This window comes from Ylistrum balloti, unplaced genomic scaffold (genome assembly GCF_031769215.1).
Source record: "Ylistrum balloti isolate Yb309-2 unplaced genomic scaffold, AGI_CSIRO_Ybal_v1 Utg370224, whole genome shotgun sequence".
In the NCBI taxonomy this organism is placed as follows: domain Eukaryota; kingdom Metazoa; phylum Mollusca; class Bivalvia; order Pectinida; family Pectinidae; genus Ylistrum; species Ylistrum balloti.
The window spans coordinates 72355-90817 of NW_026782187.1; the positions used below are offsets into that span (position 1 = coordinate 72355).

General features: G+C 33.6%; 1 protein-coding gene across 1 annotated transcript in view; it reads left to right on the plus strand.

Annotated features, from left to right (window-relative positions):
* Nucleotide 1: 1 nt before the first annotated feature.
* Nucleotides 2-18463, plus strand: part of LOC132551874 (TBC1 domain family member 14-like) — a 44041-nt gene continuing 25579 nt past the window's right edge. The window contains exon 1 of the mRNA XM_060216019.1: nt 2-1128. Within this exon, the coding sequence (XP_060072002.1) occupies nt 2-1128 (1127 nt within the window). The remainder of the gene's footprint in view (nt 1129-18463) is intronic.

Here is an 18463-nt window from a genome sequence, read left to right on the forward strand (position 1 = left end):
AATGGGCAAACTTGATTTGCTTCTTTTAGTACGGAAAAATGAGAAGATGATATTAGGCATGTGTGAAGATCTGCCTTCTGCTTCATATTCCGGTGTACTCTCAACTGAATCGAAAGATACCATGAGGTTTGTTGATAGCGAAAACAATGTTGATGTTGACATTCTGAAATCTCGTATTAAAGAGACTACACACAATTGCTTTAGCAGCACCAATGGTGCAAATGGCAGTGAAAGACTTTTATCAGACGACAGCAATTCAAAGGAATGCGACTTAAGTTGTAGTTCAGAAGAGGGATGCAATGGATCTGATGAACCTGATTGCAAACGGTCAAATAGTTCTTCATCAGTATCAGATGAGAAAATATCTCTCTCAAATGACAGTTATCAGTCTTACTGTGAGTCCGGGTTAGATCCTGGTGTGAGATTGAAATCTGGACTTCTTATATCACCAATTACTCTCACTCAAGATGTTCCACTGGACATTAATGAAGGGTCTAATAATCGTTTGTCTACTGTTCTGCAAAACATTCAGTTGCCACTTGTGTACATTCCTACCACTCGTCAACTAGTCACCAACAAGAAGGGGACTGAGAATAGTCAAGGAGCCTCTAGTTCAGTTGATGTACCTGAGGAAGCGGCTGCATGCAATGCAGGTGCATTATCTGAACATGACAGTAACCAGAGCACATCAACTGAAACTATACTCAATATTGATGATATTGACCAAAACTCAGAGATATTAAAGCAAACCAATTTAGACACTGGAAGTTTAGGTGAAACTGATTCTTTGTTGAGATTAAAGGAACCAGACCAGCTTACATGTAGCAGTTTGGATCTGGATTCTGGGATTCACAGGGTACATACTGGAGATTCTCTCCTGCGGACATTCAATGATGCCTCTAGCCTCTCTAGTCTTAGCACTTGTACAGACTTTTCTGTGTCCGCAGCCTCCATAGATGATGGTGAAGGGACAGGACTTTGTATAGATACTGGTGATGGAGGATTTATGGAAATCAATCTTCATTCTAGAAATTCTTTTGAACGATGTAAAAATGGCTCTCAAGACAGTGGAATTGATGATAGAGGTGCTAAGCCGAAGCGGAAAGGCATTTCTGGGTTTTTATCAAGGTAATTGTTCATTTCTTCTCTCTTCAATGCATAGGCAGTTAAAGGTTGTATCAATGTCATTCTAAACCCAATTTTGGTAGGTATGCAGGTTAAGTATCATATTTTCATTCAAATGTTATTTTGCATCAACTTATCTTTCAGCCATAGAAACCAGTAGTTTTGACTTGCTACAGCACAATAAGTGGATAATATACATACATGTATGCTATCAAATTTAGGAACATGCATGACATGATTGCAACTGACAGATCATGTATATAGTTAAATTAGTTGTTAGTTTGAATAAAATCCTTATGAGGGGTTCAAGTTCCCAGTGTAGTATATTATTCTAAAAGCAAATAAGATCATTATGTTAGTTTACCATCAAATCAGGAAAGAATTATAGATATTCTTAATTGATACTAGTTTATGAATTGGAACTTAAAATAATTTTTCTAGTGTCATTATATTGTAGTATATATTGTACCATATATTGTTTGATTTTTAATGCAACACAATAAATGAATATTTTTGATTACATGGCAAGGAGTAAATAACTTTTTTGGAATTGCTAAATGACTTTTGTGGTAAAGGCACACTTTAATGTCCTAGGGGGAATTTTTTTTTCTTTCACTAGACTGGATAATTAACAGGAGCATTTCAGAAAGTATCTCAAATGTCAATCATAAGTTATATTAATACTAAACAATTTTTTTCTGGCACATTTTTTGAAATAATGTAAGGAATTTTGAGGCAGTGATATAAGACGATGATAGACACACTACTTAGATTTATTTTCAATGATATTCTGAGATTCAATTTACTGATATTTGTACACATGTATCTGTATTTAAACAAAGATGTCATTGATTAATTAAAAAAAACAAAGAGTCTGTGATTTAATACTCCAGTTTATAGGTTCTGCATAGATATATTGTACATCATCCTTGATACTCCAGGGTTTATGATCACTTTCTTTTCACTTTCACTCTCTGTATCCCTGGAAGATGTCATAGCAAATTTGAAGGCACAAGCAAAGTAATGTGTTTTGTTCCAGGAGGAAAGATCTGACCTATTACAGGCTGATACACTCCTTTTGAAAATTACAAAGGAGCAACACTCAACCTCAAAGTCATTACAATATACCTTGTGTGACCTCGAGATTCGTTTGATGCACATCAAAGGATCAAACTAGTCTTTTTGTCTTTTCCACAAGGTGTCCCATATGGAACCTTGAATTTTGTCCCGACATGTTCCAGGGGTGCAGAGAGCAAATGTACATAAATGTAACATCATGCTAGGAACCAGATTTGATATATGGTCATGTGTTATTGTTGGCTAATAATTCATGGCTATACTATAAAATAGAGAATGTTGACATCTTCACCCCCGCTAATGCAGGTATATAATCAATACAAGCTTTAAGGAGATCCATTATTAATAAGATGGTTACATTAGACAGCCTGGCAGTATCATAATATTTAACATGGTTCTGGTATTGGCTACAACACTGTATACCACAATTTAAAGTTACTGGTAATATGATTGCAGCCAAAAATGCACAAGCAGTGTCAGACGTAGAATCATCTACATGAGAATATATATATACATATGAGAACTTTGTATGATGATTTGATCTTCACTTCCCTCAACAATCAGAGAACTTCAGAAGTGATAGTCACATTTTGTGTCCCTCAACAATCAGAGAACTTCAGATGTTATGGTCACATTTTGTGTCCCTCAACAATCAGAGAACTTCAGATGTTATGGTCACATTTTTGTCCCTCAACAATCAGAAAACTTCAGAAGTGATAGTCACATTTTTGTCCCTCAACAATCAGAGAACTTCAGAAGTGATAGTCACATTTTGTGTCCCTCAACAATCAGAGAACTTCAGATGTTATGGTCACATTTTGTGTCCCTCAACAATCAGAGAACTTCAGATGTTATGGTCACATTTTTGTCCCTCAACAATCAGAAAACTTCAGAAGTGATAGTCACATTTTGTGTCCCTCAACAATCAGAGAACTTAAGAAGTGATAGTCACATTTTGTGTCCCTCAACAATCAGAGAACTTCAAATATAATGGTCACACTTTGTGTTCATAAAGAACCAGATAACTTCAGAAGTAACATTTTGTGTTAGAGATGAGAAGTAATAGCCACATTTTGTGTCCCTGAACAGTCAGTGATGAAAAGTAGTATACATTATTGAAATAGCCATATTTTGTGTTGTGTCCTTTGTCTGTCAGAGATGAGAATGAAAAGAAATAGCCATATTTGATTCTCAGCAAGCAGAGATGTGAAAAAATAGCCACATTTTGTTAAACTTAATCAATAATCAAATACAATATCCTATATTTATAAAAGTCATCAACATTTCTTGTTTGATGGTCATAGTTGCAAAAATGAAAAAAATAAAGAAGTAGATAGTAGTTATATATTACCATAATAAATAATAGGATTTAAAATATTCCGAACAAGTGTAGTGTGTTAATGCCCTGATGATGGCATGGTGTGTTTTATTGATGGAGGTCATGTGGTATATAAGGTATTATCTATATCATAAACAACATAATATTGTAGAATTTGGTTATGCCAGTGTGGGTTTGATCAGATGGAGGTCATGTGATGATATATGTATTATCCTATTTTATTTTGCAAATCTGTACTAACATGACATTGTTGTAGAATTTGAGTCTGAGTCAACAATTTGTTCTAGTTTATGACACTTGCTCTAGTTTACACTGATGTACCTCTGTATTGTGTGGGTACAGGATTCGTGGTGAATGCATACATTCGTGACCATCACATATGTACAGTCAAAAAGAAAATTTAATGACTAGATGTGTATGGAGAAATTTCTTATCCTATGTAAATCTCATGAAGATCTTGTTATTTTGAAGTATGGGTCAAAAGCATGTAATTCTATAAGGTAGCAGTTAGGATGTTACTAAAATCAACATCAGGGAGCATCATGTGTTTCCTAGAGAAAGGATTATAATCTGTATTACAGATAACTACTGAACTTTATCATATAAGTAAACACCAACTTGTAGCTGCTAGACGACAGACTTGTGGGCAAACCCAGGCCAGCAATTATCACGTTGTTGATAAAAATTCTAGATGTTTACAAAGAAAAATAGGAGATTATAGACAATGATCAGTAAGTATGTAATTGTGCTATAATTTTGCTGGGTACTTTTGATTTTACAATGTTATAGTGCCAGTGCTAGTTTTTCTGAAGGTAATGTGCCAACTCCTGCAACAATTCAAAGTTAACGGGGTGTATAAGTCATATCTAAGTCACCTGACAAGATGCCCATAATGTATGTCCGAGACACCTTAATCACCAGACATGTTTCCCATAACGTATGTCCGAGACACCTGAATCACCAGACATGGTGTCCATAATGTACATCCGAGACACCTGAATCACCTGACATGTTTCCCATAACGTATGTCCCAGACACCTGAATCACCTGACACCATGACCATAATGTACATCTGAGACACCTGAATCACCAGACACGGTGACCATAATGTACGTCTGAGACATCTAAATCATCTGATGTGGTGTCCATGATTTATGTCTGGAACATCTAAATCATCTGATGTGGTGTCCATGATTTATGTCTGGAACATCTAAATCATCTGATGTGGTGTCCATGATTTATGTCTGGAACATCTAAATCATCTGATTTTCATCAACAATTTAACGTTAATTAGACATTGTTAATTGATTGTGCAATGTTAAAGTTTTTTGTTTAGCTTTATTTTTCACAATGTCTTTAAAATTGTATGGATCTTTATGTTTGATATTCCCTACACAAACTTTATATCTTGAATTTCACCAACAGTTTACTATTTGTTTGACCTTCATGATTGAGCAATGTGAAATCTTTCTGTGTAGCACAATGTTGGTCTTTATTTCTCTTAAATTATTTAAGCTATCATAATGAGACCTGGCATATATTTTTATATATATGTATGACCATCCAAACAGAAGTTTTGAGATTTTGAAAAGTATAGCTGAAAAATCTACAGAAATAGATCTTCGGATATTAGAACAAGAAGTATAATGAATGCAACATATTCATTTAGTCCTTATGATAAGCAAAGTGGGGATACAGTAGGCATAATTATTGGTAATTCTTGTTGTCCATGTAAGTGGATATGTGTAACATTTGAAGCACTGACAGATGAATAGCAAAATATTTCTATCTACTTCATCTGACAATGTCATGTTTAAGGCATATCCCTGTAGTAATGACTGATCATTTACTGCTGTACTACAATAATCATGTGACTCAACTATATATAGATTACAGAGGTTTGGTGACAGTCTACCTATAAACCACACAAGTTTGTTATGATAGTTTGCTGTTCTTGTTACCTCATTTGTGAAATAGAAGATGTAAATTGAAGAGGTATGTGTTAATATCAATTAGAGCAGTAAGAGATCTTGTGGTTTCTAGTATTCCATAGTAGATATTGAGATCGAATGAGAAAGTTAATGTGTAATTAGCATGTGAATTAACTATATATAGGTTACAGAGTTTTAGTGACAGTACACCTATAACACCACACAAGTTTGTTATGATAGTGGGCAGTCCCTGTCACCTCATTTGTGAAATAGAAAATGTGAATTGAACAAATATGTATCAAGTAGATATTGAGGTCAAATGAGAAAGCTAATGTGTAATTTAAATGATAAATGAAAGTTCACCAGGTCAGTGGTTTGACAATATGTAGATGATTTGGCAATTTTATCTTACGCATTCTGAGCACTGAAGACTGCAAAAGTAATAAAATTGATTTTCTGACTCATTTCCATAAGATTTTAGAAATACAGAGTCAACAGGCCTTATTGAGAGGTAATGACAGACATGTGTTTGATAGACTATAGACTGTACATGACACTTGACCTTTGTCAGAGGTCACACTTCCTTTATCCTCTGATTTACTCAACAGCATCCTGTGATGGAGTAATGAAACAACACACCAATTAAATTTTATTTCTTCAGAATTCCTGACAGAAACATGTCAAGAGACATAAAAATAAATTTGTAATTACTGCTTATTTTCAGATATTTTATGTTGTTATGAGTTGTAGCTTTCTTAAGTACTGAAAAAATCACATTGTCAGGATGAGAAGATTTTGTGGTTTTCCAAAGATTTTCGATGACATTAGACTTTGTGGATAAATCCCTCTCAATTTTTATCTTTTTTTTTTTCCTTTCAAGGACATAAAAATTCAACAAAAACAAGTCCTTCACATAGATAATGACTTTGTTGTATATGTTGTGATGGTTTTATCTTTTAACTCTTTCTCTACTGTTGTTGACTAAAAATGACCAAAAAATGTGCTCTTTTCTCCCGGTTGTCGACTAAAGTCAACAAACTGTGTTGACGTTATGTAAACGTCTATTATTGGAGACAAATGGTGGCTATGTTCAGTTCATATGTTTGTATCCAGCGAAACAGGACATTAGATAATGTCATGATTTCATTCTCGTACACAAAATACACAAATGGAAGGTATTCTATGCAAAAAGCAAAATGTTGATTTTTTTTTTGAAAACAATTTTCAAATGCAGCAACTGGACAGATGATGCCATTTTGAATTAAAATTTAAAAGGAAGATATTTTAGCCTGTCACAATGAATATTATACTAGAGTGCATAATTTGTAAACCTTGATCAATTAGAAGCTAAAATCGAAAGATAGTTGTACGGTTTCCACCAAAGAAAGGACTGATGGAGTTTCAGTTACTTAAAATTTTTTGTAAATACCATATTACTGTACAGCAATATTTGTGAAATTCTGTCTTGCCTGTAAAATCATTGGAGGAATGTTCATATGAAAAATAATAAATTGAATACAATTTTTTTTTTATTTGCAATAGTACAAAGCTAAAATGTACCAGGGTTCACTGCTTTCTCTGTAAAGATGTATCTATCAGATTTTATTGGATTGGTAACCAATGAAATTTGTGGGTACAGATGTTGGGTGTTGGATCAAGGAAGATCTCAAGAAAATAACAATATTAAAGGAGTTGTATTGTGTGGTTTTTACATTAAAATTGTGTCCAATAATTCTCCATCATCTATAAATTTGTATCTTTGTGTCAGTAGGGAGGGAGGGATTCCTGTCTGAAGTATTCAAATATAATGTTGAATGTACATCATGTCACTTCTCACATAAGGATACATAAAAATAAGACATTCATACATGTTTGTACTATTGCCACTGTATCTGGTTTATAGCTAGAGCAGTGTCTAGAAAGTATTTATAAGATTTGTTCAATTTAGTGAAAAAATGGCAAGAAAACTGTTATAATAAAACTCTAGCTTTGAGGAAGCTGAGGAAAAAGTACATTATATACATGTACATTACAAGTTTCCTATCTCACATATTTGAAACAAGTCTTTATGTGAAACTAAAAATGTCAAAGACTAAAAGCGACACCAGAAGAGTTGGATTGAATTAAACGTCTACTCTATGTAACCCCATATATTAAAAAGAAATCTGTTATAACTATAAATGTGTGTGTAAATATTTAGCAAGTCGTAACAATTCAAGTTTAAACTTATTTATCTTTAATGGTACTGAGTGCTTTATCTACAGATTTTATTATTGAAGCAGAGATCTGGACTATGTAATGGTCATGAATGTATGTCTGAATGATCATAATGAATCAGCTGTTACACATCAATTAAAGCATGGATTCAGACTAATTAAGCTCAGCAACTATGAATAAGACTTCATACTGCTTTCTAAATGACAGGTTTCCATGAAATATTTACAATGTACATCATCCTACCATCTGACAACAAATGACAAACAGCCAACATAAATATTGACAGTGTACATATGTGCACACGTTTGTTTTCAACGGTGATGCAATATTTTATCTTGCAAGTTTATTTTCAATATAAATCATAGCATTGTCTTATATCAATAATACTGGCTTGTTATGACAGGAATTTGATATCATTCAAACATGCAATGACCTATGGTCAACCAATGTCATATGGCCAACTGGTGCCCTATGGCCATCTGGTGTCCTATATGATATCAATTCACTGTACATTCCAATGTAGAAAAAAAGTTTAACCTGAAAGATAGAAGATTCTTGATACAACCTTGAGATATATTTAATGAATTTCTGTTTAATAACAGTTCTTCATGACAAGAAATATCATCAACAATACAATAAAGATATATACTAAAACTCTATCACTTAATAATATCCTATTTTGACACTAACCTGTTAAATAGTCATTTCAAAATACAACACGACAAAAATGCACATGGGCGAAGCTATTTTTTGTTATACTTGCTGGGGTTAAGACTAAAAAGTACATCCAGTACAGAACTGGGACGGAACATGCAGTACGGAAATAGTTAAGAAGAGGGTAAGGGGTGGCACTGATAATTTGGTATGCCTGACTCATCAAAATAATTGCAATATTTCCTACAGTTGTAAATTGGTTTTTTCATAACTGTAAATCAGAGAAAGGTTCCATGGAGTCTTAGATGTATGTTCTAAGGTGTATTGGTGGAAGAATTTCATCACTTTTATCTCCAATCATTAGTGTATTTGTACATGGATATAGGTGTGCAGCTACATTTGTAAAAGAATATTGATGATAACCAGCGTTACAGATAGAGAACAATTACTAAGATTAATCTCCTCTATGATCTGTGATGGTTCTAGGTATTAGGATGTTAACTTCCTGGATGTGAGATGATTTAGATTTAGCTAGCTGAGTTGTATGTATATCCTGGAATATTCGTTGTCTAATGTTAAAATGTATACAGATATTCATCATCAGATCTTATGTAAGGTTGTGTAAGAACTTATTGAAAATTATGTATCCATATCTGTTATTGTAATAATCATATCCAGCTCTGCTAGAATAATTAATTTCTCCAGTTTTGGCCTGTTTTCTGTATAATGGACACACACGTGATGTTTACTTGGGGACCCTGACCTAGCCTACAATTATCACATATCAATGGAAATGTGACTCAGTGTTTCATTAAAGTATTCATCGCCTGGGTCAAGTTACTGAATTCTTCAACTAAATTGGAAATATGAGTTTTGTAGCCCAAAAAAAATATCTCTGATCAGTAGTTTATGAATATATGACTTGTAATGTTTAAAAATAAAACAATCCAGAATATGACATTGCCCAGTTAGTACATGATTACAACCAATTTATATAGAGGTGTTATCTTCACTGACACATATTGATCAACTTTATCTTGACATATTTCCCTGACTGCTGACATTACAATGAAGATCAGTTGTGTTTATCAATAGTTTCAAATAAACAAATGATACTTACAAATTTTACTTGTACCTGTAACAACATGATGAAATGCCATGTATTAAACATTACATAATACACAGATCTGGCACCGAACATGTATAATTTGTAGCAGGATGCATTATAACATTATCTACTCACAACACCACCTTGACCTTATAAACTCAGGTAAAAATTCTACAGGTAATAAGCATGTTGTTGTGGTCACCAGTTTAATATTAAAGAAGAGCTATGTGACAACTGTTGTTAGCTAGCTAAAAGCTTTATGTCTATTATAACAGAACAATGACCATATGGAAATTCTGGACAGAGTTTATTTAAGTGGATTAATGTCCTTCATGGAAAAGTATTTCATTCAGTTGATTCTGTTCTTAATATAGGCTTCAATGCCTGAACCTCATCAGAAGGAATTGGATTGCCATTTTCTGTCTGACTTGCCAGTGATCACAAATAAACAGATTATGTTCTCAACTTTCAAGTTTACTAACAGTACAGAAAGGACTGTTTTCTATACAATAGGTGTAATGTAATTGAGTGGTAACATGCATTCCCATAAATCAATTGATTTTACGTTAGGTGTATTGACAGCAAAACTTATTTATGTTTATTAAGTCATTTTATCTAGAGGCAGACAATTTCAGCTAGATCTTAATTTTCGATGTTAGAAATCATTCGATGCTTTGTACATTAAGTGAGCTTTAAGTTCTAAAAACAATGACTCAACCATTTTGTCTGCCTTGAAGCTTACTCTGATTTGTAACTGTTGGTTAATTATAAGGACGCAGGGATTTCTGATGAGCTTTACTTTCCCTGATTACATTTGTACATAAACTGGGGTAACCTTTATTAGCAAAAAAAGATGATTACATTGTACTATAGTCAATAAAACGTTTGTGTGAACAGAGAACTATTTCTAATTTTCCTGCAGTATCTGTACTTCATATTGCTGTTAAGTACAGTAGTATTACCATGGGGATGATTGAACACATTAAAAGATGTATTGGTTTTCAGCCTAAGTTGATTTATAGAAACATAAAACCTATTTAGAACAGGGATGGTTATAGACAATACCCTATGATGGTAAATTGAGGTGATGTGGGACATTCTGTCAGGTTTGTTAGGATGTTTAGGACAGGGATGGTTACAGAAGATACCTGTGGTGGTAAATTGGGGTGATTTGGGACATTCTGTCAGATAGGACATTCTGTCAGGTTTGATAGGATGTTTAGAACAGGGATATGTTAGTCTCTACAATGGAACATGGCGGTGATGTGGGACTTTTTCTCAAGTTTGCTCCTGATGTAATTTACATTACTACTTGTATGACTATAACACAAACATCTCAGGGAACATTGGAATGTTGTTGTATTCCCATCTGACTCTCAGGTCAGTAAGGAGACTTTTGATTACTGGAGTTATTACCATAGTATTGCCATTGTAAATGTGGACCATTTCCCACTCAATACACCAATTGATACCATGTACAGTAACAGCAAACATCACTGATCAACATGTGCCTGTTAATTTCCGTAGAATAAAAAGTCTACCCTAACACTTGCGACATTTTGTTAAGTGAAATTTTTGATGTAGTAGTTCTTACACCATGTACCATGACATAAAATTCTTTATTTTGTGGTGAACTTGGAATCAATTTGTCTTAATTTAAGGACATCATTGTCTTTATAATGCACATATCCATATGTCAGTAAAGTCCAGATTCAAACTCAAGGGATCAGCATAATACAGGATGACGAACCATCATTTATCAGTAGTTCTACGTTGGGACAATAGAGATGGACAAACATCAGTCATACTCTAATTTAACAATCAATAAAGCATTCGTGTCACAGTCAGGTAGCTCATTATCCTTGTATTGACATTTTTCTTTATCTTTCAGTGCAGAAATTAAGTTATTTAAGTTTCCCTCGTGTAAAGGGCATCCTGTATTTTGTTCACTGAGGTAGACACTAGTGACTACAGGACGTCCCTACCTCAAAATTACCCGAGCTTATCACAGGACGTTATTTTTGTGTTGGTATAATATGATGTTTCCTTCCAAGCATGAAAATGGAGGGAGAGGTTGTTAGTTTTTGTGTTGGTCAAACATGAACAGTTAGTTTGCTATACTTTTATAACATTTCTGTGCCATACCATTCTGTTTAAGGACAATTTGCAGACTTTATGATACCACAGATACAATTAAAAATGAAAACACTTTTAAACTGTTATCTGTATATATATAGTAGATCTGACTAGGCAGTCACAGAGAGAAAGCTTGAAGACCAATGAAGTTATTGTACAAATGGGTCATCAACCATTTTCACACATAGCTAGAGATGCCCCAGGTATTCCTGAGCAGTTTTTACAACATTTCATTGTTATGTCTTTCCTGTGTCTGTTACTCTCTTTAGATAAATACAGATAGTTAGATTTACACAGTTCATGCAGACAGATCACTCATTTTACATAATTTCAAACACTGGCATTGATACTTCAATGTTAGGTCAGCTTTCTATTTATATGCATTTTAGGCAGGTAAACAAGGTTTAAGGAGTAAACCTGTAGTTGTTAGGGAGATAACATTTGTGTAATGGGCAAACATTGACAATATCACCTCCCTCCCTAAGCAGCTTACCCACTCTGACATCTAGAACCTTAACTATAATACAGGATCTATCAGGACTCATTAAATAGGCTTCTATACTTTATCTAATTACAGCTTTCATCTACATAGCTAAAACTTCTTTCTATGATATTAACTCAACTTTTCAATTAAGGAAGTAGTGGGATTTCTCAGCTAAAAAATTAATGCAAATCTTCAAAATTAAAAGTTGATATCCACCAGAAATAACAAAACTTGTTAATTTAAAAAAGAGGATTGAGTCAATGATGTGGTACAGAATGGAAAGATGACAATGCTTAATATACCATGTGGAGTTAAAGCTGTGCTTCGTCATAAATATCATCACTCCAGAGAGATATCCCAACACACACATTGTTTTACTATTGATTTTTAAGTCACATTTACAGACAGCACAGAGAAATAAAAAATATATTGATGATAAAGGTTTTATCTTGGGAATATGATAAAACATAATGAGTTCAAAAATGTTTTTTAGTGTGAGTTAAGATTGTACAAGCTAAGCATGCATAGTAAAGATTCTTATGTTGTTGATTCAGTAAAGAATGTCTCAATGGTGGAAACCAGACTTTAGTGTGAGTCACAAGTTGATAGAGGTCAGACTACTGAGGGGCAGGACTCACACATGGGAACCCCACATTGCTGGAGACAGTCTACCACATTCCTGTGGTTTGTGTGCACACATATATCTTGATCAAGTTTGTTATTTCAGAAAACAATAAGCTTTCAATATTGTGAAAAAGAAAAAACATACATGATTGAAGTAGAGTGTAATACCCCTATATCGGTAAAATTCTCTGCATTTCAGTTTTATATTTCATTGGAAATAACACAACAATTTCAAACTTGTACAGATATTAACACTCTTAATTTTCCTAGTTTAGGTGTAGCATTAACTTTTCCTTTAAACAATTTCTTGGCCGTGACCAAAAGGCTTACAATCATCATATTTAGCAGATAAGTTCCTAGTATAAAGCTATGCAGATTAAGTTCACAGTGGTGAACTTTGTTAAAAATTTGAAACAACTTCTTCTGATGATCCAAAAGGCTTACAATCATTACATTTGCCTGATAGTTTTTTTATTAAAGCTCAAACATTTTGTTCATTGCTGAATTTGGCTTTCATTGTTACATAATTTATTTTTAGTATTTAAGAAAGAAAAGAAATTGATTTTCAAAGCTCTCCAAACTTTTAAATGTGACATTAGTGTATAAGGTGTTGTGATTGGTCGACAGAATAAGTCCTGTTGTCTTGGTGATCAGAGGTAGATTCCATCAAAAAGTCATTCCTGTATTCCAGATGTGATTATCTGGCACCATTGCTTTTGCAGTGGAGACAAATCTGTCTTCTTAGATAAGGTAATACATTGGCTGAAAAGAGAAATTAGTGTCCACCAGAACAGGATGTCTCTCTCCTACTAGTCTGGGAGGTTTCACGCCATTAGCTCTAGACCACCAATACTGCAGCAGCTTAGAAGGTGATTTACTGGGAGCCAGATAACCAGAGAAAAGAAGAATGTAATGGATGGTATCCTGACAAGTATTGTTGTTCAAAGCTACCACATTGTCTGCTTTAAAAAACAAATACACCAATAAATTCTAGTCTTATCCCTTGTGAATAGCTAGTCGTCTTCAAGCCATCACTTACTTGTTTGTGTGTGAGCTGCGTTTTAGGTGGAAAGTATTACTTTATGTATCTATGCTAAGCTTTAGTTGCATGTTTCTGTATCCACTAATGTTCACATATGTTTTTCTTGCTCCCTTTTTTTTGTTTTTTTAGTTTTTCAATTTTCTTTCCAAAGTGAGATAAAAATTATCCCATCCTAATTTGACAAAAGAAATTTCAGGAGAAGAGTGTTCTGGATGTTACATGGAGGTCGGTTTATGTGCATTCTTGTGGTCAGTTTAAGCAGCTTCAGTACTTTTAGCCTCCTATAATGGTCTAAGGCCGCCAGGGAGAATTTGGCTTTAGATGAAGAGATCCCTGTGATGTCCTTTGTATGTTGTGTGTGTCTAGAGCCTCACAGACAAACCTACCAATTTACTGATATCCTTTGTATCATGTGGCTCCTAAATAAACGGTAATAGTAAGTGCATCAGAAAAAATTCCTGTGTGGCATTGTGATGTAAGGTTATCACATACTTACTGGTGCACTTGGAATCCCATACCAGATTAGTACAGCAGAAGGATTACAATACATTCTCTGTGGCTTTGTTTTTCAGTCTGTTTTCCCCTATTGGTAGAGATACCTTGATAACATGAAACAGTTTGGAATATGAGGATTGTTTAAAATTTAGATCTTGATGTGATGGTTTTTCCCCTATGCAACTTTTTTCCGACATGATTATGAGAATGAGTTTTTTTTTTTTTTCCAAGTGCAATCAATATCCCATGATTATGGAATTAAAACTCGGCTATATCTTTCCAATATTTAGGAACAGGATGTTATCACTGAAGGTTCCCCCATATGTCACATGTTTTTGTTTACCTATATATATATATATATATATCTAGTGTTTAAATGATAGGTGTAATATATAACATATCAAATAAAGATTGTTTTTCTTACATATGTATACATGAATGTATATCTCTATCATTCACAAAGTCACTGCATTGTAGGGACACCGGTTCATGGAGTCAATGTTTCACAAGCTTACCAATTCACAAGGCTACTGATTTATAATGTCACTGATTCAAAAGATCACTGATTCACAAGATCACTAATTCACAAGGTCACTGATAATGATTCATAAGGTCACTGTTCATCAAGGTAGCTGATTCACAAGATCTCTGATCACACAAGTTAACTGATTCCAAATGTGTCTCTGTGTAAAAAGGTAAAATATTGATATAGCAATGGACATTATTTTTGAATATCCTTAATGAGATAGATTTTATAACCCTTCTTCAAGTTTGTGTAGATATATAAGTTGGCTGATGGGTGGTAGATAAGATAAGATGTGCTGATATAAGTCACCATAGGTGTCATTGTGTACCTGTTCGGGGAAAAAAATGTGTTACAAAATCACACACAAATTTCACTACTGAAGAATAATATTTCAATGACATAAAACATAATACAAAATTTCTTTGAAAAAGTTGTGACTTTGGATTGTAAATATTAAAACACCTAATTGCAAAATGGAACAACTAGAGGTTAACACAGTCATAGTTTAAGTGTAGTTGAGAATGGTGGATATAATGTTTGTTCAGGTAAAATTGGTGTGTAGCAATTTACATATTTAATATTTTAAAAGTACAGAAGACCTAAATATGATACGAGACACTTAGAACATTGTTGATACAGAGAAAGATCAACATTAGAACATGGTACTGGTTATTAGCCTTGTTTCTTCAGGTTTCAGTACCAAGTTCATAACTAACAAATCACTTGCCTACATATGTTGCTTGCCAAAAGTAATGGTTAAAAAATATACCAGTAAATGAGAGATGGTGTTTTTTGGGGACAAGTTTAAGGTGTGGTCGTGATCATTAAAAGGTAGAAATTCTCTTGTCCTACACCAGCCCTTTTTAATACCTGTATCTCTATACTGTTTACACTGAAATATCGGTCATTTTACCTGTATTTCTACTGTATATAACTGTATCTCTTTATCTACCACTGACATACCTGTACTGTTACATGAATCTTTGTGCTATGCACAGGTCTATTACTAGTAAAAGTATACATACAAGCCATCCTCCCCCTGAAACATTGTTACAGGTCCCTTTCATGCATCATTTAGTTTGGAGGTAACTAAGAATATTTCAAATCAAAAGTTAAAAATGAAAGAATGATATATTTCTCCTTGATCCTGTAATATTATTAACAGAAAACTTGTTTACAACAGCAGAAAAGGAAATCAGAAGAGTAAAGTAAGACAGATTCTGATAAAGGTATAGATTGCCATGCTGACACAGGTGCAGCACTTAAATAAGTGGCTGGAAGCCAAAATGTGTAATACAGGACACATGGCCAGTTAACACCTAACAGAACTGAGATGTGTGTTATCTTATCCAGATTGTCAGGTAATCATTATTTTATGACACATCAAAGAGGATAATAGATATATATATATATATACACTATTGGTTCACTATTACAACCAGGGCAGCTGATGTTGCCACAGAAGGATGATATACATACCCGGTACTTATTGGTTCACTATTAGGACCAGGGTGGCTGAGATGCCACATATCAGTTCAGTACCAGGGTAGTTGATGGCTCCACAGATGTATTAACCACACTTGATTATCACATTGTCAGTAATAATAGAGGCTGTACATGTAGGTTTTCATTAATACCAGGATAATGCAGATGTGATTAATTGAAGTCTACATTGAGATATGATAACAGTACTACAGAATTATTGTGTTATTCATAACAAAATTGACTCATATTCACAGGGCCTTCATATACTGCCTAAGCTTTTATTTATCCTGGGCTCTTTGTCTCATTTTGAGAAGAAAAATGGTGATTTTTTGGAAGGAAATTTTCAGGAATGAAATGCAAATTTTTGGAATTATGCTCAAATATGAAATAATTTCACTTTAGAATGAGGCCCATTAATAAACAACCTGAAAACACCCTTAAAAAAGCCCTGTCATTGACTGCATTAAGCATAGTTACACACATTCATTTTGAATAACTAGTAATAAATGGTATTTGATCTGAATGATTTTTTTTTCATTCTTTTTTCCTGAATGCATACAGTATATTTCAGCTAATACATTTACAAATTACAATATACATTTCAGTCATCCTTAGTCTAATCAAATTAAATTGTGTTATCACTGTTTGGCGAATTAGCCTAATGATGAATTAGCACATGCACTGTAATTGCTACATGTGAAAAACATTGAAAATAATATTACCTCAAAAATATGTGTGTTTACAGTACTTCTTACATGAAGTACTAGTTGATATATAACAATAGACAGGAAGAGTTTTGTTAGCAGGCTTGGCTCATTGCCAGATAGATGTAGGGTGTGTTAATAATGATTACATCAATTTTAGATCAAAAAGAGCATTTCCTACTGCTTAGCAATTGATTTATTATTGATTATTCATGTTTAATATGATTGTAGACAGTAATGATATTGTAATCCACGGATATTATATAGAAATGGTTAAACTAGCACCTTGTGTAATCTAGAGTATGTGATGTTGGAAGTGAGGATGGACACTGAAGTTGACAAGTGTTTATGTAAACAGATGTAGGTCAAGGCCCTCAATGATAGAAGACAGCAGTGAATCATATTCTACTCCGTTTTTTGTCATCACAACTTGTAGGAAAAATATAGTGGTATATCATATATATATATAGAGGGCCTGTCATATTTGTCTGTAATTGTCATATTAGTTTACATTGACAGGCTAATACCTACACAAACCAACAATTGTATGCTAACAGTATGTTCTATGTTGTCATATTGCTTCAATTTCTTATGTTTAATTTCATGTAATATTATGACAAAATAATGGATGGATGGTCAGGTTGCAATGTGGTAACACACACGCCTATCACCTCATCCTGGGTTCAATTCCCCAAACGGGCATGAAAACATATGGGAGTCACCTGCCTGCCAATATGCATTTTCTGTAAAAACTTTGGTTCCCTCCCACATTAATTAGGCCACTCACACCCTTCCATCCAGGCCAACAAGAGCAATTAATATAAGCTTTAAGCACGTTTCACAATCAATGTAAAATTAATAATATTTACATTACGAATAACAAGTCATGTGAAACACCAGAGTATTTTTATCATTAGTTGTTTAAAGTACAGTTAAGTTTTCATAAGTCTTCAACTTTTAATGAATGATACTGCAGAACATATCATTATGCTGGAGATAATCATTTTTTGTATTTATATAACAGTAGCCCATGCCTGACAATAAGCCCACTCATTAACCATTAAATATTGCTATTTATCAAATTTATAAACCAATGATATGATCACCCTGACTTTGAGGATGGTTAAATGTGACTCCCAGTGCTTATAGCAGGATGGATACAGAATTATAAAGATTCTGTCAAAAGTTAGCCAAATTTCCAGGAGTATTGTATCAACTTGTTTGTATTCAATGTTAGTTTCTGAAATAACTTGTCAATTTTAAAACAACTACTAAATGAGTACCAAGTTTATTTCCTTGACTAAAATATCAATAACAAGATTTAGTTGCAAGGTTCAACAAGGAAACGTTAATGTTTACTTTCATAACGACCACATGATTTGGTATGTGATTATTGCTGTAGATGTCCAATTAAACGTAGTACCTACATACACCAGGCACATCAGTGAATTGTGAAACCATAACAGGAAACCAGATATTGAAATACAATTTTGTTCTGGATGTGATATTGCTTTAT